Source organism: Staurois parvus, unplaced genomic scaffold (genome assembly GCF_062004578.1).
Source record: "Staurois parvus isolate SC_StPar_1 unplaced genomic scaffold, SC_StPar_1.0 ptg000721l, whole genome shotgun sequence".
Taxonomy (NCBI): Eukaryota; Metazoa; Chordata; class Amphibia; order Anura; family Ranidae; genus Staurois; species Staurois parvus.
This window is the reverse complement of record NW_028318517.1, coordinates 267,031-290,797: the sequence shown is the minus strand read 5'-3', so window position 1 is coordinate 290,797 and position 23,767 is coordinate 267,031. Positions and strand designations below refer to the sequence as shown.

The 23,767-nt window shown below is 44.9% G+C and overlaps 1 protein-coding gene across 1 annotated transcript in view; it reads right to left on the bottom strand.

The window, feature by feature from the left end:
* LOC149445397 (uncharacterized) overlaps positions 1 to 14,909 on the bottom strand; it is a 127,719-nt gene extending 112,810 nt beyond the window's left edge. The window contains exon 1 of the mRNA XM_089653843.1: positions 14,106 to 14,909. Within this exon, the coding sequence (XP_089509969.1) occupies positions 14,106 to 14,899 (794 nt within the window). The 5' untranslated portion in view covers positions 14,900 to 14,909. The remainder of the gene's footprint in view (positions 1 to 14,105) is intronic.
* Positions 14,910 to 23,767: the final 8,858 nt, after the last annotated feature.

Here is a 23,767-nt window from a genome sequence, read left to right as displayed (position 1 = left end):
TGGACTGAACCTTAGTGACTCTGGTTCTCACAGGACCTCGCAGATGATCAAACACAAGATACCGTACAATGACAATGGTGGGACTGAACCTTAGTGACTCTGGTTCTCACAGGACCTCGCAGATGATCAAACACAAGATACCGTACAATGACAATGGTGGGACTGAACCTTAGTGACTGGTTCTCACAGGACCTCGCAGATGATCAAACACAAGATACCCTACAATGACAATGGTGGGACTGAACCTTAGTGACTGGTTCTCACAGGACCTCGCAGATGATCAAACACAAGATACTGTACAATGACAATGGTGGGACTGAACCTTAGTGACTCTGGTTCTTACAGGACCTCGCAGATGATCAAACACAAGATACCGTACAGTGACAATGGTGGACTGAACCTTAGTGACTCTGGTTCTCACAAGACCTCGCAGATGATCAAACACAAGATACCGTACAATGACAATGGTGGGACTGAACCTTAGTGACTCTGGTTCTCACAAGACCTCACAGATGATCAAACACAATATACCGTACAATGACAATGGTGGACTGAACCTTAGTGACTGTGGTTCTCACAAGACCTCACAGATGATCAAACACAAGATACCGTACAATGACAATGGTGGACTGAACCTTAGTGACTCTGGTTCTCACAGGACCTCACAGATGGCCAAACACAAGATACCGTACAATGACAATGGTGGGACTGAACCTTAGTGACTCTGGTTCTCACAAGTCCTTGCAGATGATCAAACACAAGATACCGTACAATGACAATGGTGGACTGAACCTTAGTGTCTCTGGTTCTCACAGGACCTCGCAGATGATCAAACACAAGATACCGTACAATGACAATGGTGGGACTGAACCTTAGTGACTCTGGTTCTCACAAGATCTTGCAGATGATCAAACACAAGATACCGTACAATGACAATGGTGGACTGAACCTTAGTGACTCTGGTTCTCACAAGACCTCGCAGATGATCAAACACAAGATACCGTACAATGACAATGGTGGACTGAACCTTAGTGACTCCGGTTCTCACAAGACCTTGCAGATGATCAAACACAAAATACCGTACAATGACAATGGTGGACTGAACCTTAGTGACTCTGGTTCTCACAAGACCTCGCAGATGATCAAACACAAGATACCGTACAATGACAATGGTGGACTGAACCTTAGTGACTCTGGTTCTCACAAGACCTCGCAGATGATCAAACACAAGATACCGTACAATGACAATGGTGGACTGAACCTTAGTGTCTCTGGTTCTCACAGGACCTCGCAGATGATCAAACACAAGATACCGTACAATGACAATGGTGGGACTGAACCTTAGTGACTCTGGTTCTCACAAGATCTTGCAGATGATCAAACACAAGATACCGTACAATGACAATGGTGGACTGAACCTTAGTGACTCTGGTTCTCACAAGATCTTGCAGATGATCAAACACAAGATACCGTACAATGACAATGGTGGACTGAACCTTAGTGACTCTGGTTCTCACAAGACCTCGCAGATGATCAAACACAAGATACCGTACAATGACAATGGTGGACTGAACCTTAGTGACTCCGGTTCTCACAAGACCTTGCAGATGATCAAACACAAAATACCGTACAATGACAATGGTGGACTGAACCTTAGTGACTCTGGTTCTCACAAGACCTCGCAGATGATCAAACACAAGATACCGTACAATGACAATGGTGGACTGAACTTTAGTGACTCTGGTTCTCACAGGACCTCGCAGATGATCAAACACAAGATACCGTACAATGACAATGGTGGACTGAACCTTAGTGACTCTGGTTCTCACAAGACCTCGCAGATGATCAAACACAAGATACCGTACAATGACAATGGTGGGACTGAACCTTAGTGACTCTGGTTCTCACAAGTCCTCGCAGATGATCAAACACAAGATACCGTACAGTGACAATGGTGGACTGAACCTTAGTGACTGGTTCTCACAAGTCCTCGCAGATGGCCAAACACAAGATACCGTACAGTGACAATGGTGGACTGAACCTTAGTGACTCTGGTTCTCACAGGACCTCGCAGATGATCAAACACAAGATACCGTACAATGACAATGGTGGACTGAACCTTAGTGACTCTGGTTCTCACAGGACCTCGCAGATGATCAAACACAAGATACCGTACAATGACAATGGTGGACTGAACCTTAGTGACTCTGGTTCTCACAAGACCTTGCAGATGATCAAACACAAAATACCGTACAATGACAATGGTGGACTGAACCTTAGTGACTGGTTCTCACAGGACCTCGCAGATGATCAAACACAAGATACCGTACAATGACAATGGTGGGACTGAACCTTAGTGACTCTGGTTCTCACAAGATCTTGCAGATGATCAAACACAAGATACCGTACAATGACAATGGAGGACTGAACCTTAGTGACTCTGGTTCTCACAGGACCTCGCAGATGATCAAACACAAGATACCGTACAATGACAATGGTGGGACTGAACCTTAGTGACTCTGGTTCTCACAAGACCTCGCAGATGACCAAACACAAGATACCGTACAATGACAATGGTGGACTGAACCTTAGTGACTCTGGTTCTCACAGGACCTCGCAGATGATCAAACACAAGATACCGTACAATGACAATGGTGGGACTGAACCTTAGTGACTCTGGTTCTCACAGGACCTCGCAGATGATCAAACACAAGATACCGTACAATGACAATGGTGGGACTGAACCTTAGTGACTGGTTCTCACAGGACCTCGCAGATGATCAAACACAAGATACCCTACAATGACAATGGTGGGACTGAACCTTAGTGACTGGTTCTCACAGGACCTCGCAGATGATCAAACACAAGATACTGTACAATGACAATGGTGGGACTGAACCTTAGTGACTCTGGTTCTTACAGGACCTCGCAGATGATCAAACACAAGATACCGTACAGTGACAATGGTGGACTGAACCTTAGTGACTCTGGTTCTCACAAGACCTCGCAGATGATCAAACACAAGATACCGTACAATGACAATGGTGGGACTGAACCTTAGTGACTCTGGTTCTCACAAGACCTCACAGATGATCAAACACAATATACCGTACAATGACAATGGTGGACTGAACCTTAGTGACTCTGGTTCTCACAAGACCTCACAGATGATCAAACACAAGATACCGTACAATGACAATGGTGGACTGAACCTTAGTGACTCTGGTTCTCACAGGACCTCACAGATGGCCAAACACAAGATACCGTACAATGACAATGGTGGGACTGAACCTTAGTGACTCTGGTTCTCACAAGTCCTTGCAGATGATCAAACACAAGATACCGTACAATGACAATGGTGGACTGAACCTTAGTGTCTCTGGTTCTCACAGGACCTCGCAGATGACCAAACACAAGATACCATACAATGACAATGGTGGACTGAACCTTAGTGACTCTGGTTCTCACAAGTCCTTGCAGATGATCAAACACAAGATACCGTACAATGACAATGGTGGACTGAACCTTAGTGACTCTGGTTCTCACAAGTCCTTGCAGATGATCAAACACAAGATACCGTACAATGACAATGGTGGACTGAACCTTAGTGACTCTGGTTCTCACAGGACCTCGCAGATGATCAAACACAAGATACCGTGCAATGACAATGGTGGGACTGAACCTTAGTGACTGGTTCTCACAGGACCTCGCAGATGATCAAACACAAGATACCGTGCAATGACAATGGTGGGACTGAACTTAGTGACTCTGGTTCTCACAGGACCTCGCAGATGATCAAACACAAGATACCGTACAATGACAATGGTGGGACTGAACCTTAGTGACTCTGGTTCTCACAGGACCTCGCAGATGATCAAACACAAGATACCGTACAATGACAATGATGGACTGAACTTTAGTGACTGGTTCTCACAAGTCCTCGCAGATGGCCAAACACAAGATACCGTACAATGACAATGGTGGACTGAACCTTAGTGACTCTGGTTCTCACAGGACCTTGCAGATGATCAAACACAAGATACCGTACAATGACAATGGAGGACTGAACCTTAGTGACTCTGGTTCTCACAGGACCTCGCAGATGATCAAACACAAGATACCGTACAATGACAATGGTGGACTGAACCTTAGTGACTCTGGTTCTCACAAGACCTCGCAGATGATCAAACACAAGATACCGTACAATGACAATGGTGGGACTGAACCTTAGTGACTCTGGTTCTCACAAGACCTCGCAGATGATCAAACACAAGATACCATACAATGACAATGGTGGGACTGAACCTTAGTGACTCTGGTTCTCACAAGACCTCGCAGATGATCAAACACAAGATACCGTACAATGACAATGGTGGGACTGAACCTTAGTGACTCTGGTTCTCACAAGACCTCGCAGATGATCAAACACAAGATACCGTGCAATGACAATGGTGGGACTGAACCTTAGTGACTCTGGTTCTCACAAGACCTCGCAGATGATCAAACACAAGATACCGTACAATGACAATGGTGGGACTGAACCTTAGTGACTCTGGTTCTCACAAGACCTCGCAAATGATCAAACACAAGATACCGTACAATGACAATGGTGGACTGAACCTTAATGACTGGTTCTCACAGGACCTCGCAGATGATCAAACACAAGATACCGTACAATGACAATGGTGGACTGAACCTTAGTGACTCTGGTTCTCACAGGACCTTGCAGATAATCAAACACAAGATACCGTACAATGACAATGGTGGGACTGAACCTTAGTGACTGGTTCTCACAGGACCTCGCAGATAATCAAACACAAGATACCGTACAATGACAATGGTGGGACTGAACCTTAGTGACTCTGGTTCTCACAGGACCTCGCAGATGATCAAACACAAGATACCGTACAATGACAATGGTGGGACTGAACCTTAGTGACTCTGGTTCTCACAAGATCTTGCAGATGATCAAACACAAGATACCGTACAATGACAATGGTGGACTGAACCTTAGTGACTCTGGTTCTCACAAGACCTCGCAGATGATCAAACACAAGATACCGTACAATGACAATGGTGGACTGAACCTTAGTGACTCCGGTTCTCACAAGACCTTGCAGATGATCAAACACAAAATACCGTACAATGACAATGGTGGACTGAACCTTAGTGACTCTGGTTCTCACAAGACCTCGCAGATAATCAAACACAAGATACCGTACAATGACAATGGTGGACTGAACCTTAGTGACTCTGGTTCTCACAGGACCTCGCAGATAATCAAACACAAGATACCGTACAATGACAATGGTGGGACTGAACCTTAGTGACTCTGGTTCTCACAGGACCTCGCAGATGATCAAACACAAGATACCGTACAATGACAATGGTGGGACTGAACCTTAGTGACTCTGGTTCTCACAGGACCTCGCAGATGATCAAACACAAGATACCGTACAATGACAATGGTGGGACTGAACCTTAGTGACTCTGGTTCTCACAAGACCTCGCAGATGATCAAACACAAGATACCGTACAATGACAATGGTGGGACTGAACCTTAGTGACTCTGGTTCTCACAGGACCTCGCAGATGATCAAACACAAGATACCGTACAATGACAATGGTGGGACTGAACCTTAGTGACTCTGGTTCTCACAAGACCTTGCAGATGATCAAACACAAAATACCGTACAATGACAATGGTGGACTGAACCTTAGTGACTGGTTCTCACAGGACCTCGCAGATGATCAAACACAAGATACCGTACAATGACAATGGTGGGACTGAACCTTAGTGACTCTGGTTCTCACAAGATCTTGCAGATGATCAAACACAAGATACCGTACAATGACAATGGAGGACTGAACCTTAGTGACTGGTTCTCACAGGACCTCGCAGATGATCAAACACAAGATACCGTACAATGACAATGGTGGGACTGAACCTTAGTGACTGGTTCTCACAGGACCTCGCAGATGATCAAACACAAGATACTGTACAATGACAATGGTGGGACTGAACCTTAGTGACTCTGGTTCTTACAGGACCTCGCAGATGATCAAACACAAGATACCGTACAGTGACAATGGTGGACTGAACCTTAGTGACTCTGGTTCTCACAAGACCTCGCAGATGATCAAACACAAGATACCGTACAATGACAATGGTGGGACTGAACCTTAGTGACTCTGGTTCTCACAAGACCTCACAGATGATCAAACACAATATACCGTACAATGACAATGGTGGACTGAACCTTAGTGACTCCGGTTCTCACAAGACCTCGCAGATGATCAAACACAAGATACCGTACAATGACAATGGTGGACTGAACCTTAGTGACTCTGGTTCTCACAGGACCTCACAGATGGCCAAACACAAGATACCGTACAATGACAATGGTGGACTGAACCTTAGTGACTCTGGTTCTCACAAGTCCTTGCAGATGATCAAACACAAGATACCGTACAATGACAATGGTGGACTGAACCTTAGTGACTCTGGTTCTCACAAGTCCTTGCAGATGATCAAACACAAGATACCGTACAATGACAATGGTGGACTGAACCTTAGTGACTCTGGTTCTCACAAGTCCTTGCAGATGATCAAACACAAGATACCGTACAATGACAATGGTGGACTGAACCTTAGTGACTCTGGTTCTCACAAGACCTCGCAGATGATCAAACACAAGATACCGTACAATGACAATGGTGGACTGAACCTTAGTGACTGGTTCTCACAGGACCTCGCAGATGTGTGTTATCTAAACAAGCACCATTGTCTATGGAAAGCCAGGAGATATCTGGATTAAAGTCAATTGTAGGTCTCCAGGAAACTCAATTATAGTGAGTCAAACTTCTCACTAATCTCCATCTGGATGTGTTCTCTAATGATCACACAAGAGTTCTAGTACCTAGAGGCTTCCTATGTCATCTCTCCTGGAACTTTGCACTCGGCTCAAAAGGAAAGACTTGCTTCATTTAATTACAAAAAAATTACAAAATAAGTGTGGCATATATCTAAACTGAAATATTATCCCAGGTATATACCCACACACCAAGATCCAGTTACCAAAGATGGGTCCTGCATATCACTCAACTGAAGATCCGGAAGTCATAGAATTTAAGTTTTTGGAAAATGACATACATAAAATTGTCATTTAAATGATTTACTGCTCACACATGCCATGGATATATGTGGAATTACACTCCAAAATTACATTACAGTACATTCTGCTACTTCTCCTGAGTATGGGGGTACCACATGTGAGAGACATTTTGGCAGTCTAGCCAAGTACAGGACCCAGAATCCAATAAGCACCTTCAGGCTTTTAAAGGGCTTTATTTTCTCATTACACTTCCAGACTACCTATCACAGTTTCAGAGGCCCTGAAATGCCAGGATATCACCTAACCCCCCCAAATGACACCTTTTTGGAAAGTAGACACCCCAAGGAATTTAATAAGAAGCATGGTGAGTATTTTGCAGATCTCATTTGTTGCCGCAAATTTTTATAAAATGAAGAAAAAAAACATATTAGTTCTTTTCTTTTTGAATATTTCAATACCTTGTGAAAAACATGAGATCTGAAAAATACTCACCATGCCTCTTTTTAAATTCCTTGGGGTGTCTACTTTCCAAAAAGGGTTCATTTGGGGTTGGGGGGTTTGGTGCTATCCTGGCATTTCAGGGCCTCCAAAACTGTGATAGGTAGTGAGGAAGTGAAATGAGGAAGTTACGCACCTTCAGGCTTTCAAAGTGGTCATTGGATTTCAGGCTCCTGTATGTGGCTAGGCTCCCAAAAAGTCTATATATATAATTCCACATATGCCCATGGCTCATGTGAGAAATATATCACTTAAATGACAACTTTGTGTAAAAAAATATATATTTTTGTCATTTTCCAAAAAGTAGTGGAACAAAAAAAACCTTCCATGAACTCAATATATCTCTCAGCAGATAGCTTAGGGTGTCTACTTTCCGAAAAGGGGTCATTTGGGGGTGTTTGTACTGTCCTGGTATTTGGGGGTGTTTGTACTATCCTGGTATTTGGGGGTGTTTGTACTGTCCTGGTATTTGGGGGTGTTTGTACTATCCTGGTATTTGGGGGTGTTTGTACTATCCTGGTATTTGGGGGTGTTTGTACTGTCCTGGTATTTGGGGGTGTTTGTACTATCCTGGTATTTGGGGGTGTTTGTACTATCCTGGTATTTTAGCACCTCAGGAAATGTGATGGGCAGTCAGAAAGTAAAGCTGTGTAAATTCCATTATCTCTCCCATAGATTGTAGACTCTATAACTATCAATATACACTGATTGGGATTTTTTTACCAAATAATGGAGCAGAATACATTTTGGCCTAAATGTATAACAAACTTTGAGTTTACTATATATTTTTTATAGCCAAAAGTAAAAAATATCCTTTTTCTTCAAAAAGTTTGGCCTTTTCTTGTTTATGGTGTGAAAAATAAAAATCGCACAGGTGATCAAATACCAATGAAAGAAAGCTCTATTTGTATGAAAAAAAGGCCGTAGATTTCATTTGGGTGCAGCATTGCATGACCGCGCAATTGTCAGTTGAAATAGTGCAGCGCCGAACAGCATAAACAGGAAGGGGGGTAAATCCTCAGGATGTCCAGTGGTTAAATATTATTTAAAAATATTCTTCCAAAATGTATTGAAATACTACAATTTTGGTCATATGCAATATATTTCTAAAGATATTTCAATAAATATATATATATTGTATGTTGAAATGCATTTGTATTACAAAATATAGGAAACATATTTTTAAAAATACATTTACATATATACTGTATGCCTTTGTAAATACATTTAATCTACATTTTTGGAATGTATTTACAAATATATGTAAAAATATATGTTAAAGTTACTTTTTTATATGTTAAAAACAAATCTGAAGAATACATTTTAAAAATATATATTTTTAAAGATATTTTTAATATATTTTGGAATATATAAAAAACTCATTTTAACATGCAGCATATATATACGGCCAAAATTGTAGTATTTCAAATATATGTCAAAATATTGGGAAGAATATTTTTAGAATATATTTAAATATATCTTCCTTCCATGTGGGTATGAAGTCTTTAGCTGTTAATCTTCCCTTCATATACAGATTAATACCTGCTGGAGGGATTTCTGATTTTTTTACCAAACATCTAATCATGAAAATGTTAATTGCTGAAATGGACAATTGTTTCCCACCCTGGTCACCCAGGACAGGACAGTATACTATTCTCCATTGGACCCATTACCATTTCTCTCATTACAGTCACACAGATAGTTTGCCTTTTAAATAGAATTAGCACCAGAATAGTCCCCATAGTCTATCACTCTTCAGGAATTCCCTTTTAATATGTAGATGGACTTGTCCCCAGTCTATGCATGGATATTCAGGAATGTGTGTGTACGTTACCTTTGCATGTACTCTTTTTATTTCTTATAAAATTTGTTCCTGTTTATTCATTCTTTCCTTTTTTCTTATTTATTTCCATTACTTATATAGCGTCATCAATTTACACAGCTCTTTACATATATATTGTACATTCACATCAGTCCCCACCCCTCAAGGGGTGTACAATCTAAAGTCCTTAACTTACATTCATACAGTCAGGTCCATAAATATTGGGACATGGACACAATTCTAACATTTTTGGCTCTATACACCACCACAATGGATATGAAATGAAACAAACAAGATGTGCTTTAACTGCAGACTGCCAGCTTTAATTTGAGGGTATTTACATCCAAATCAGGTGAACGGTGTAGGAATGACAACAGTTTGCATATGTGCCTCCCACTTGTTAAGGGATCAAAAGTAATGGGACAATTGGCTTCTCAGCTGTTCCATGGCCAGATGTGTGTTATTCCCTCATTATCCCAATTACAATGAGCAGATAAAAGGCCCAGAGTTCAATTCAAGTGTGCTATTTGCATTTGGAATCTGTTGCTGTCAAGTCTCAAGATGAGATCCAAAGAGCTGTCACTATCAGTGAAGCCATCATTAGGCTGAAAAAACAAAACAAACCCATCAGAGAGATAGCAAAAACATTAGGCGTGGCCAAAACAACTGTTTGGAACATTCTTAAAAAGAAGGAACGGACCGGTGAGCTCAGCAACACCAAAAGACCCGGAAGACCACGGAAAACAACTGTGGTGGATGAGCGAAGAATTCTTTCCCTGGTGAAGAAAACACCCTTCACAACAGTTGGCCAGATCAAGAACACTCTCCAGGAGGTAGGTGTATGTGTGTCAAAGTCACCAATCAAGAGAAGACTTCACCAGAGTGAATACAGAGGGTTCACCACAAGATGGAAACCATTGGTGAGCCTCAAAAACAGGAAGGCCAGATTAGAGTTTGCCAAACGACATGTAAAAAAGCCTTCACAGTTCTGGAACAACATCCTATGGACAGATGAGACCAAGATCAACTTGTACCAGAGTGATGGGAAGAGAAGAGTATGGAGAAGGAACTGCTCATGATCCTAAGCAGACCACCTCATCAGTGAAGCATGGTGGTGGTAGTGTCATGGCGTGGGCATGTATGGCTGCCAATGGAACTGCTTCTCTTGTATTTATTGATGATGTGACTGCTGACAGAAGCAGCCGGATGAATTCTGAAGTGTTTCGGGAATATTATCTGCTCATATTCAGCCAAATGCTTCACAACTCATTGGACGCTTCACAGTGCAGATGGACAATGACCCAAAGCAGACTGCAAAAGACACCAAAGAAGTGGAATGTTCTGCAATGGCCAAGTCCATCACCTGACCTGAATCCGATTGAGCATTTCACTTGCTGAAGACAAAACTGAAGGGAAAATGCCCCAAGAACAAGCAGGAACTGAAGACAGTTGCAGGAGAGGCCTGGCAGAGCATCACCAGGGATGACACCCAGCGTCTGGTGATGTCTATGCGTTCCACACTTCAGGCTGTCATTGACTGCAAAGGATTTGCAACCAAGTATTAAAAAGTGAAAGTTTGATTTATGATTATTATTCTGTCCCATTACTTTTGGTCCCTTAACAAGTGGGAGGCATATATGCAAACTGTTGTAATTCCTACACCGTTCACCTGATTTGGATGTAAATACCCTCAAATTAAAGCTGACAGTCTGCAGGTAAAGCACATCTTGTTTGTTTCATTTCAAATCCATTGTGGTGGTGTATAGAGCCAAAAATGTTAGAATTGTGTCCATGTCCCAATATTTATGGACCTGACTGTACATCCTATTATACATTGTATCATTATATACATTCTATTACACATTGTCTCATTATATACATTCTATTATACATCGTATCATTATATACATTCTATTATACATTGTATCTCTCTCTGTCATTTCTGAAAGAAAAAAAAGTGTGTGTTAAAAGTGTATATAAATAAATATATTAACCGCTTTCCCACCACCATATAGCAGAAATACTACTACAGGGCAGAGGGGTGTGTAAATTCATGTACATATACATGATTTTGCACATCTGGGTAGGGGGCACGTGTGAGCCACATGTGCATGCCCTACCTGCGCCACCGTTGGTGGCCTCAGCTGTCAATCACTGGATCCCAGACAGTGATTCCCTGCCGGCACCCGGCAATTGCTGTGTATCACCGATGGGTGAGAGACCTGTGTATAAACAATACAGATCTCTCCCCTGTCAGCTCCTGCGCACTGCTTTGTATGGTTCTGCATAGCAGTGTGCACACAGTGAAGCACACACACAGCCCCCATAGTGAAAAAGCACACAGTTAACCCTTTGATCATCCCAAATGTTAACCCCTTCCTGCCCAGTGCCATTAGTACAGTGTCAGTGCTTTTTATTAGCACTGATCACTGTATTGGTGTCACTGGAGATGTCAGTGACACCAAGTCAGTTTCCTCCAGTACCAGAATACCCGCTGCAGTCCTGCTATAAGTCACTGACCATTACTAGTATTAGAAAAAAAAATCCCAGTATCTACACCGCCATTTGTAGACGCTATAACTTTCATGTAAACCAATTAATTTACATGTATTGGGATTTGTTTTAGCAAAGACACGGAGCAGAATACATTTTGCCCTAAATTTATCATGACATTTTTTTTACAGAGGCAAATTCATTAGGGTGCAGCGTTGCATGACCACGCAATTGTCCATTAAAGTAACGCAGCACCATATCGCAAAAAATGGCCCGGTCAGGAGGGAGGGATAAATAAATAAAAATACCTAGATGAAGGCTTGATGTAGGTCAGTGTCAGGGGTAGTGTTTGGGTCAAGGTCAGGGTCAAAGGTCAAGTTCAAGAGTCAGGGTCAGTATTATTTTGTGAGGATTTTTATTTTGATGTTGAAATTAGTGTCAGAGTCAGTTAGTGGCAGGATAAAAGTCGCAGCAAAATGCTCCGTATGGTGTGTGGGCTGTACTGCGGGTACAAACAACAACTAACATACATGTGTGGGATCCCTGCCATCGGCAGGACCTGGAGGAATGATTTTGGGTTGTTCTTTGGTAGTTGGTTATGGCAGCAGCAAGAAACACACAGCTACATTAAATAAACATGTTTTGTTTACAATTTTAGGTCAGTTTTCCTTTGTTAATAGAAAACAGCGCGGTATAATCCACCCCGATGTACAAAGTAGGTGTGATGATACGGACGGGTTTACTAACAGGTCAAAGTTGTAAAATTGTGCTTAGGCATTAACATGTGTTTTCCCCTGAGGTGTGACGGGGTTAATGACTGACATCGCTCAGTGTGTGCTGGACTAAGAAGTGCGGGAGAATGATCTCAGGCATTTGGATGGAACCCAGCCTGGCCCAGGAGACCAAGGGAGGGGTCTATGTACCAAGAATTCACTGAGTGCGTGTGACCAGATCCCGGCCTGGCCCAGGAGACCAAGGGAGGGGTCTATGTACCAAGAATTCACTGAGCGTATGTGACCAGAGCCCTGCCTGGCCCAGGAGACCAAGGGAGGGGTCTATGTACCAAGAATTCACTGAGCGCGTGTGACCAGAGCCCTGCCTGGCCCAGGAGACCAAGGGAGGGGTCTATGTACCAAGAATTCACTGAGCGCGTGTGACCAGATCCCGGCCTGGCCCAGGAGACCAAGGGAGGGGTCTATGTACCAAGAATTCACTGAGCGCGTGTGACCAGATCCCGGCCTGGCCCAGGAGACCAAGGGAGGGGTCTATGTACCAAGAATTCACTGAGGGCGTGTGACCAGATCCCGGCCTGGCCCAGGAGACCAAGGGAGGGGTCTATGTACCAAGAATTCACTGAGCGCGTGTGACCAGGTCCCGACCTGGCCCAGGAGACCAAGGGAGGGGTCTATGTACCAAGAATTCACTGAGCGCATGTGACCAGATCCCGGCCTGGCCAGGAGACCAAGGGAGGGGTCTATGTACCAAGAATTCACTGAGCGTATGTGACCAAAATTCATCCAGATCCTGGAGGGAATGTAACTCCGGGATTTCCTATGATGGTCGCCTCCATCTACCCCATAATGGGAAACGTTTCCCACAATTCAGTTCAATGCACAAATATGGCCACTAGATGGAACCCAGGAAATCCGAATATAAAATAAAATCCAGCCAACATTCATCTTGGAGAATGTGGATCACATCTGTTCAGTTATTTGTTTATAAATCACACCTCCAAGTGTGAAATCTCCCACCACAAAATGTACTCAGCCAATCACAGGGCAGGACTCCGTTTTTATTCTTCTCCTGCCATCACTGGCCAACCCGGTCCCACACTTCATCCATGTCTTTGGGGACCTCTGATCTCCTTATGGACTGTTCCTTCCATGATGAAGATCAGCCATGGAGTATATCTGAGGTGTATATCAGGGTGTGCTTCTTCCCCACATGAGAGCTGGGATGTCCAGCAACATTCATCTAGAAGACATTTCCCGCACTCAAGGCACTAATACACCTCCAGGGTTGTTTGGGACCCCTGATGTACAGGAAGACAGGACTTCAGTGAGGAACATTTCCCTCACTCAGGACAGGAAATTTGCGTCTCCTCTGTGTGAGATTTCTGATGTCTGGAAAGACTAGTCTTCTGTGAAAAACATTTCCCGCACTCAGGACAGAAATACGGCTTCTCTCCTGTGTGAGATCTCTGATGTGTGGAAAGATTTGACTTCATTGAAAAACATTTCCCACAACATGGACAGGAATACGGCTTCTCCCCCGTGTGAGTTCTCTGATGTCTGGCAAGTTCTGATTTTTGTACAAAACATTTTGCACACTCATAACAAGAATATGGTTTCTCCCCCGTGTGAGATCTCTGATGTATATGAAGATTGGACTTCTGCGCAAAACATTTACCGCACTCAAGACAGGAATATGGCTTCTCCCCCATGTGAGATCTCTGATGTCTGTAAAGAGTGGACATCTGGGAAAAACATTTCATGCACTCAGAACAGGAATATGGCTTCTCACCTGTATGCAGAAACCGATGTATTTCAAAATTGGACTTTTGTGAAAAACATTTCCCGCACTCAGGACACGAAAATGGCTTCTCACCTATGTGAGTCCTTTTATGCACATAAAGACCCGATTTAAAATGGAAACATTTCCCACACTCTGGACAGGAATGTGGTTTTTCCCCCGTGTGAGATCTTATATGTACGTTAAGATGGGATTTAAAATGGAAACCCTTCCCGCACTCAGTACAGGGAAACCTCTTCCCTGTTGGAAGGCCGGCCTGGTCCCACACAGTCTGTGGTTCCTCAGGATACGAAGAATCCGATGATCCATCTACACTGGGTGGTGCCGGATGAACATTGGAGGGAGCCGGGTTTTCTCCTGGACTATACTGTGTGATGTCCTCATCTTCTACTTTCCAGTCTGGAGACAAAGTGAGACAATCCTCGGAGGTTTTCCTCATCTCCCGGCCATGGACTAAAATACAAAGACAAAGAGGATTACTAGACAGGAGCTGATTGGTTCCCCCAAACCAGGACTCCGCCCACATCAGGCAGCTTGGTCTCTGAGGAGCTTACAATTCCACCCTCAAGGGAACTAGGAAATGGCTCCTCTGATCTCCTACCAGGTCATTTCTTTATTCATGGACCTTAGTCAGAGAGTGAGGAAACAACCAGAACTGATACATAAATTGTGTCTGCAGCACAGAGAAGGAAGATTATCCGAGAGAAATCCAGGAATACAGGACGGGGAACACAGCTCAGGAAAGTGACCAGGGGATTACAGGCTGATATCACCCAGTCCCCGCCCTACTCTGGACCAATCAGTGAGCAGTATGGGTGGAGGAATGGATTTAGTGTTCATGACCCACCTGTGCTGATCTCTGTAGGAGTGTCCTCCTCTATAAATGTCCCCGTTATTCCATCCTCCTCCATAGACTGCTGATCATCCCTCACATACGCCTCTTCTTCTTCTGCTTTCACCTCAAATTCTATATCGATTGGATCTCCACTCTAAATCAAGGAAATGAGAGAAAATATCACATTAAAAAATTCACACATCACCCCTACAAGTCCATGTTCCAGATACTCCATCCCACCAACCTTGTAATAGTGAGGGATGGTGTGACCTTCCTGTGTGGAATCCCGGGAATACAGAGGACGGGGACATCTCTCTGGTGGGTTCCTGGTATTAGGTGGCTCCATCATATCCTTGTGTCCTTCTGAAAACTCCTCCATCACTCCATACTCCTCATCCTCCTCTTTATACTCTTCTTTAACATCAATATTATCATCCCCGAGGATTCCACTCTGAAAGATATAATAAAACATTCATTGTAACAAACATGCTGTGTATAAATCACAACTACCAATAATTGTCATCATCTACCTGATGATGGTGAGGGATGGTGTGACCTTCCTGTGTGGAATCCCGGGAATACAGAGGACGGGGACATCTCTCTGGTGGGTTCCCATGACTGGATCCATCTGTAGGAAACACACACACTGACTGAATCCATTGTTTCTATGTGTTTATCAGATGATGGGGGATCTAGGTGGATCCTCCGTACTGCTCTCTCCTTTACAATAAAGTCTCCTCTTACCCGGTGATGTGAGGGGCGGCTGATTGTCCATCATGACGTCCTTGTAGAGATCCTTGTGTCCTTCTAAATACTCCCACTCCTCCATGGAGAAATAGACAGTGACACCCTGACACCTTATAGGAACCTGACACACACAATGATACAGTCACCATCCAGACACATCCCTTGTCTGTTACTGGAGAATGTCCCAGAATTCCCGGCACCGCTCACCTCTCCTGTCAGCAGCTCAGTGATCTCTCTGGTGACTTCTAGAATCTTCTTCTTCTTTCTCTCTTCTATCAGGGAGGGAGGTGGAGGCAATGTGATGTCATATGATCTCCAGACTTCACAGGAGGAAAACTCTACATCTGAACACAAATAGTCACATCAAATGATATTCCCAGAATCCTCCTCACCTCTCCATTCAGGTCTCCATTTTATTAAAGCCCCACTTCAGGCTGAGGTATAATTTCCCCCCACAGGACCCCCACACTACGCAGGGTATAGGCTTGTTGCAGCATTCTGATGTCATTACATACAACGCAGGACCAACAGTCCCACTTTACATGTGAGGATACCAAGGGGCCCCACATCCTAAGAGCATCAGAAAAATGCCAGATGGAGGGACATTGGGGGAGGAGCTGTGAGGTCAGTGTGATGTCATAGGATTCTCTGACTCTGGATGGAGGGACATTGGGAGGAGGAGCTGTGAGGTCAGTGTGATGTCATAGGACATATAGACTCTGGATGAGGGACATTTGGATGGGGAGATTTGAGGGGTCCTCTATATGACACTCCCGTATAAACCAAATCCTTGTTCCTGGGTGCGTCCTACCTCTCCTGAACTGAAGAGTGAACTTTGACCTTTACCATCCAGAAATCTGTCCGGAATCTGTGGAAGTAAGCTGTCATGTGATCAGGTGACGTGCGGAGGAACGGAGTGTAAATAGCAGACAATTGTCTCCAGAGCCCCTAATGGTGGGGATGGATTTGGCGGCGTGCTGGTGCCAAGTTTCCTCCCCCCAGGGTCACTGCAGGTGTGGAGAAAAGCTGTGTAAGAGGATATGGAGGAGAGATGAGGAGGAGATCCAGGAATCAGGAGAAAGGTCAGGGCAAGCAACAGACGAGCGCATCCAAGAGACCAAGCCGGGGTCACTACACAGAAAATCAATCCAAGGAAACAACAGGCAGGACGAGGAATAGCAAGAAGGAGCTGAGAGACAAATGAGAATATTGCTCAGCCAATGGGAGATGATCTCAGCATGACTTCCATCATGAAGGAGATGAGGGGGAGGGGAGGAAGTCACTGAAGGTGACCATAGATCCATGGAAATTCAGCTGGTTCAGCAGGGATCGCTCACATTTCCATCCATGTGTGGTCACTGCCGGATAAAATCCACTCCCCCAGCGGCTGCAGCCAATAGCTTCAGTGCTGATCTGTGTATTCTGAGAGTGGAGGAGTCCCCCCATTGTCAGGATACAAGAGTGCAGCGGGGAGGATTCCCCCATCCACCTCCAATGTGTGGATGGGGGAATCACTTCAGGTTTTATGGTCATCCCGCTGGCTGAACGATAAAACTGAACCATGTAGGCCAGCTTTGGGAGCAAATATATTATCATCAACTCCTCCCCCTGAAGGGGTTCATCTACGTATTACCTCCTCTGCTGCCACATCCAGGAATGTCTCCTCTCTGCTTCCTCATTCATGGAACTTTCTGTCTGTATCTGACATCACTTCCTGTCTATACCTGACATCACTTCCTGTCTGACATCACTTCCTGTCTTCCATAGAGACTTCCTGTGTGGGTAGAAGTGAGATCCCCACCTTGTGGAGCTCAGAGGAACTGCAGCCCCGAGAAGCGTCTGGTAGTGTGACCCCGGCCTTGTGCTGGGTGTGTATGGACTGTAGATCCTTATAGAGGGGTCACCTCCACTCCCACCAAGGGGGACAGAAATATATGACTCCTCGGGGGAGGGGTTTTGGCCCCTTTGATTTTGCAGTAACATTGATTGCAGATTTAGTCCTGTAGAACATCTGGTATATGGATACAAAGCCCCCCAGCTGGGAGTAAAGGGTGGAAATGGCTGGTGACCCCCAGATTTGGGCAATGATGTCATCACTATAAATGGATAAAACCCGCGCTATGTGTAACAACTCCAAACCTACAAAAACCTTCTAGCGGACTGCTGCTGTAACAAAGGGAAGGATTCCCTGTCATCTAGAAGAGCATTATGTGTCACAGCGCTGTCCTATTGTGTGTGCACAGAAATCATCACAAATACACTACAAATATGTGGAGACATTCAGAGATAAAGAGCTCGGGGCTCCAAATCCTATTCTCTGCACATCCACTGCTTCCACTTTACACCCACTTCATTCATCTCATCAGATTTGCTGCTATAGGAAATAATCTCAATTCCTATGCAAATCCATGGAGACAGACAATATTGTGTGCTCAGTATAGTGTTCTCTGCAAGTCCACCGCTTCCACTTTGCATCTACTTCAATCCACTTATTTTACTCCAAAAATCCACCAATCAGTGAAAAGTTGATAAGGTGTGAAAGTGCTCCGCCCTCCAAACATGGCGGCTGTAGTGTAGCCCCGCCTTCTTCCACCTCTTGTACACGGGATGGTGAGGGCGCCCCCTAGTAGTGCTTCCCCCTCACCACACCAATAGGACTCCCAGCTTTTCAGCTCCCAGAGTCACAAACATCCTTCACACTCTCCTCATCTCCGATGGTAAAGGAACCGGATCCTCCTCGCTCACTCCTGCAAGTCTGCTGCGGGTTCTGTCAGTCTCCCTCCTAGACTCCGCCTCCGACCGCCATTCCAGCAGGAGCTCCGCCTCTAAATACACACTCAGGGAGGAGAGAAAGGGAACCCGACATCATGTGACACCTTTTATTACATGGAAATACGAAAATCAACGGGACTAATGCAATCACATTTACTGCAAAATCAAAGGGGCCAAAATGTGTCCCCCGAGCAGTCAGGGTGCAGGAGATCTGCTGAGACATAGAGAGGGAAATGGGAGCTAATAGGCTGCAGGAGATCCGCTGAGACATAGAGAGGGAAATGGGAGCTAATAGGCTGCGGGAGATCCGCTGAAACATAGAGAGGGAAATGGGAGCTAATAGGCTGCAGGAGATCTGCTGAGACATAGAGAGGGAAATGGATGCTAATAGGCTGCAGGAGATCCACTGAGACATAGAGAGGGAAATGGGCGCTAATAGGCTGCAGGAGATCCGCTGAGACATAGAGAGGGAAATGGATGCTAATAGGCTGCAGGAGATCCGCTGAGACATAGAAAGGGAAATGGGTGCTAATAGGCTGCAGGAGATCGGCTGAGACATAAAGAGGGAAATGGGTGCTAATAGGCTGCAGGAGATCTGCTGAGACAATGAAATGTGTATGAAATGGATGGATGTGCAGACACTCCCAGAAGATGATGTCATTATGAGTGGATTGATATATATTTTTGCATTGTCCCCCCCAGAAGGATCAGGTTTGGCGGGATCGCTCTCATTAGCTATACATTTGTATTTTGTGTTCTGTGTTTGTAAGACTTTTCTATATGTAATAAGAGATGTTTGTTGAACAGTTGGTTACATAAGAGTTACATTTATTTCTTCTTCCTTTATTCAGTAATGTTTCATCTCCCGTAGTATCCCTGTAAGGTACATATTATACAGGAAGGGGGATTATGGGATGGATCTCGGGGCTGCAGTTCCTCTGAACTCCACAAGGTGGGGATCTCACCTATACTCACACAGGAAGTCTCTATGGAATACAGACAGGAAGTGATGTCAGGCACAGACAGGAAGTGATGTCAGGCACAGACAGGAAGTGATGTCAGGTACAGACAGGAAGTGATGTGAGGGACAGACAGGAAGCAGAGAGGAGACATTGGTGGAAGTGGCAGCAGAGGAGGTAATAAGATGTTATGTTCTATTTACACACAGTAACCCCCCATCATGTCCATCCTCTCCCTCCACAGTCACGTCCGTCCTCTCCCTCCACAGTCACGTCCGTCCTCTCCCTCCACAGTCACGTCCGTCCTCTCCCTCCACAGTCACGTCCGTCCTCTCCCTCCACAGTCACGCCCGTCCTCTCCCTCCACAGTCACGTCCGTCCTCTCCCTCCACAGTCACGTCCGTCCTCTTCCTCCACAGTCACGTCCGTCCTCTCCCTCCACAGTCACGCCTGTCCTCTCCCTCCACAGTCACGTCCGTCCTCTTCCTTCATAGTCACGTCCGTCCTCTTCCTCCATAGTCACGTTCGTCCTCTTCCTCCATAGTCACGTCCGTCCTCTCCCTCCATAGTCACGTCCGTCCTCTTCCTCCATAGTCACGTCCGTCCTCTTCCTCCATAGTCACGTCCGTCCTCTTCCTCCATAGTCACTGTGACGTCTTTTATCTCCAGCAGATGATGATACACACATATATAGTGTGGGAACCCAGATGAACCCCTTCAGGGGCAGAACATTCCCCCACTTCCGGGGCCGGAACATTCTCCTCATTGTGGAGATAAATTCTAGTAATATGGTCCTCTAAACAAACAGCACTGACAATAAATAGACAAGACAAGGACCATCCTGACCATACATGGCCTACAAAGGGCAATGATGACACTACACAGGCAGCCAATGGACAATCATTACACTATGCAGCCAACACAATGATGGAGTGCCGGGGTCAGGAGTATGGAGCATAGAGCCCCTTACATTGCTGCTCAGGAGGAAGGAAACATTCCTTTGTAACAGAAAATGTATATAAATCTGAGGCTCTTTTAGAAATGTCTGGGGGGTTAAAGAATGAAAGGGGCTTTATAGGGACTAAAACATTTAATATGTGTAACATTGTGCTGTTTATCTCCTCTTCCCCTCCCCCGCCTGTCTCCAGAACCGTACCCGGGGACTAGCAGGGAGGGGAGAGACCTTGCAGTGTAATGAGAACTGATTGGCTGCTCCTCAGGAAAGGGGAGTGTCCTGCTTATCCTTTCTGCCTTTCACTCCCAGAGCTGTTTTTGCATTTTTTGCACGTTTAAAAATCATTTTAGGCCTGAAGATGACACAAAACCCCCAAAATATCGATTTTCTGAAAGTAGAGACTTTAGAGAATAAAATAGCAGCAGTTCTAATTTTTTATGTCAGAAAATATTATCACAAAGTCTAGGAAATGCCAAATTTCACTAAAAAATACACTGAAGCTTATTTCAGGGCACAAAAAGCAATAAATGACCCATTTATGTGTATAAATATAAAGCCGAGGTTGCAGCGAGTAAATAGATATCCAACATGTCAAACCTTAAGTTGTGTGTGCTGAAATGGTGACAACCTTTAGTCCCCGGTATTATCTATAGGGGACACATTTATAGCCCCTTCTAGGTCATCAGTATAGAGTACGGAGGAGGTCTGCTCCTAGAATTATCCTCTCATTCTGGTGTGACCGGCGATATGTAACGTGTATCACAATCAATGTTATCACGTGTAGGCGATCCAGCGTGTGCTCTTACGTTTGGGTGTTCATATATGTGGGGGTCTCAAAATGTTTTAAGGGGAGGAGTTATGTACTTGGGTGTAACTTTCATTCTTTACAATTAAAAAAAACATTTTTACTTAAGGGGACAAAGTCCTCTATGAGATGACTTTTGATGACGGGTTCTCTTTATTGAGACATCCAGGGTCTAAAAGACCCCCAATGTCTCCCCTGTACTCCATTGGATGTAATGTAGAGCACATCGCACCGCATTACATTCTTTGGCGGCCTCGATGGTCTGGAAATCTGTCATAACGTCACTTCTGGGTCAGGACTAGAAGGGAGTGAATGTGTCTGTTCTCCTTTGTTGTCACTTACCTGGTGTGAGAGGCCAATGGAGAGAGGGCTTCCCTTGCAGTTAAGTTCCAGACTCCCCTGAGAGTGGGACAGCAGGAGTCAGGACCAAAGTGCACAGGTCACCTGTAGGAGTGCTTGTTGGTGGTCCACCCTGGAGCACAGCTGATGCACTGAGATGAGGTCTGCAGACAGGAGGTGCCTGTGCGAGGTATGAAAGCCCTTCCGGGGAACAGAGGATTACTGGATAGCCAGTTCAAAGCCAAGGTCCGGTACTGGGTGGAGATCAGAACAGACGTAGTCAGATGGGATAACCAAAGTCATACATAGAGGGGCAAGAGAGAATATCCATTAGCCAAGCCGAAGTCATGCACAGAGGAGCAAGAGAGAATATCCGTTAGCCAAGCCGAAGTCATGCACAGAGGAGCAAGAGAGAATATCCGTTAGCCAAGCCGAGGTCAGGTCAGGGTTTAAGCAGAGAAGACAGGTCCAGGAGCAAGCCGAGTCGGTAACAGGAAATCACAGATCACAGTAGCACAGGAACAGGAAATCACAGTTCACAGTAGCACAGGAACAAGGTACCGGGGAGCCAGAGATCAACCAGCACCTGAGAGTAGTGCAGGGCTTCCTTATAAAGGCCGTTTGCTGCCAAATTTGAGCCAATGTGAACTGTGGCCATGCAAGGTACTGGAGGGGTGTCAGGTCTCCTAACACCTCTGCCAAGGACAGAGCCCTGACAGTGCCCCCCCTAAAGGGCAGCCTCCAGATGCCTACTTGGGCCATCTTGTCTGGATATTTGGAGTAGAACTCCTGGAGAAGTCTTGGGGCATGTATGTTGTCTTTGGTTCCTAGGAGCCTTCTTCAGGAGTTACCCCTTCCATTTGATCAAGAACTGAATCTGCCTTCCTCGCTTCTTGCAGTGCAGGATTGATTCTATCTCGTATTCTGCATCCTCCCCAACTGTTATTGGCGGCGGAGGAGGTTCTACTCTTTCCGGAAATGGATCATGAACTGCTGGCTTTAGCAGAAAAACATGGAAGACTGGGTGAATCCCATATGATTCGGGAAGAGATAGCTCATATGCCACTGGATTGATTACTCGTTTGATCTGAAAGGGCCCAATGTATCTTGGTCCCAACTTCCGCGATGGGCAAGGAAGTTTTAGGTTGGCTGTTGATAACCAAGTCTGGTCTCCAACCTTCAGAGAAGGATTTCCCCTCCGTTTCTTGTCATAGTATCTTTTGTAGTCAGTTTGCAATCTTTGTACGGATTCCTGGAGAGCTCAATAGTTGTCCTGTATCCTGCTGATTCTGTCATGAACTGCAGGTACCGAGGTTTCGAGTATGGTATCCGGCAGGCACGAAGGGTGGAATCCGTAATTAGCCCAAAATTGTGACTGATTCATAGCGGAATGGACAGAATTATTGTATGCAAATTCTGCTAATGGGAGTAGAGATGTCCAGTCATCCTGGGAAAAGGCGGAGAGACATCGTAGATATTGTTCTAACATTTGGTTAATTTGTTCAGTTTGGCCATTTCTTTGAGGGTGGTAGGCCAATGATAGGCAGAGTTCCACTTTCAGGGTTTTACATAAGGCTCTCCAGAACCTGGAGGTAAATTGAACCCCTCGGTCTGACACGATATTGCTGGGCAGTTTGTGTAGCCTAACGATTTCCTTAATAAAAATATGTGCCAACTCAGGCGTCAACGGAGCTCCTATCATTGGCAGAAAGTGGGCCATCTTGGATAGCCAATCTATCACTACTAGGATGGTAGCAAACCCCTCAGAGGGCGGCAAGTGTACAATAAAGTCCATTGTGATCATTTCCCAGGGACAATTAGGAATGGATTGGGGCCTCAGAAACCCCCATGCCTTGGCTTTGTCTCCCTTGCTACGTAGACATACTGTGCAGGAT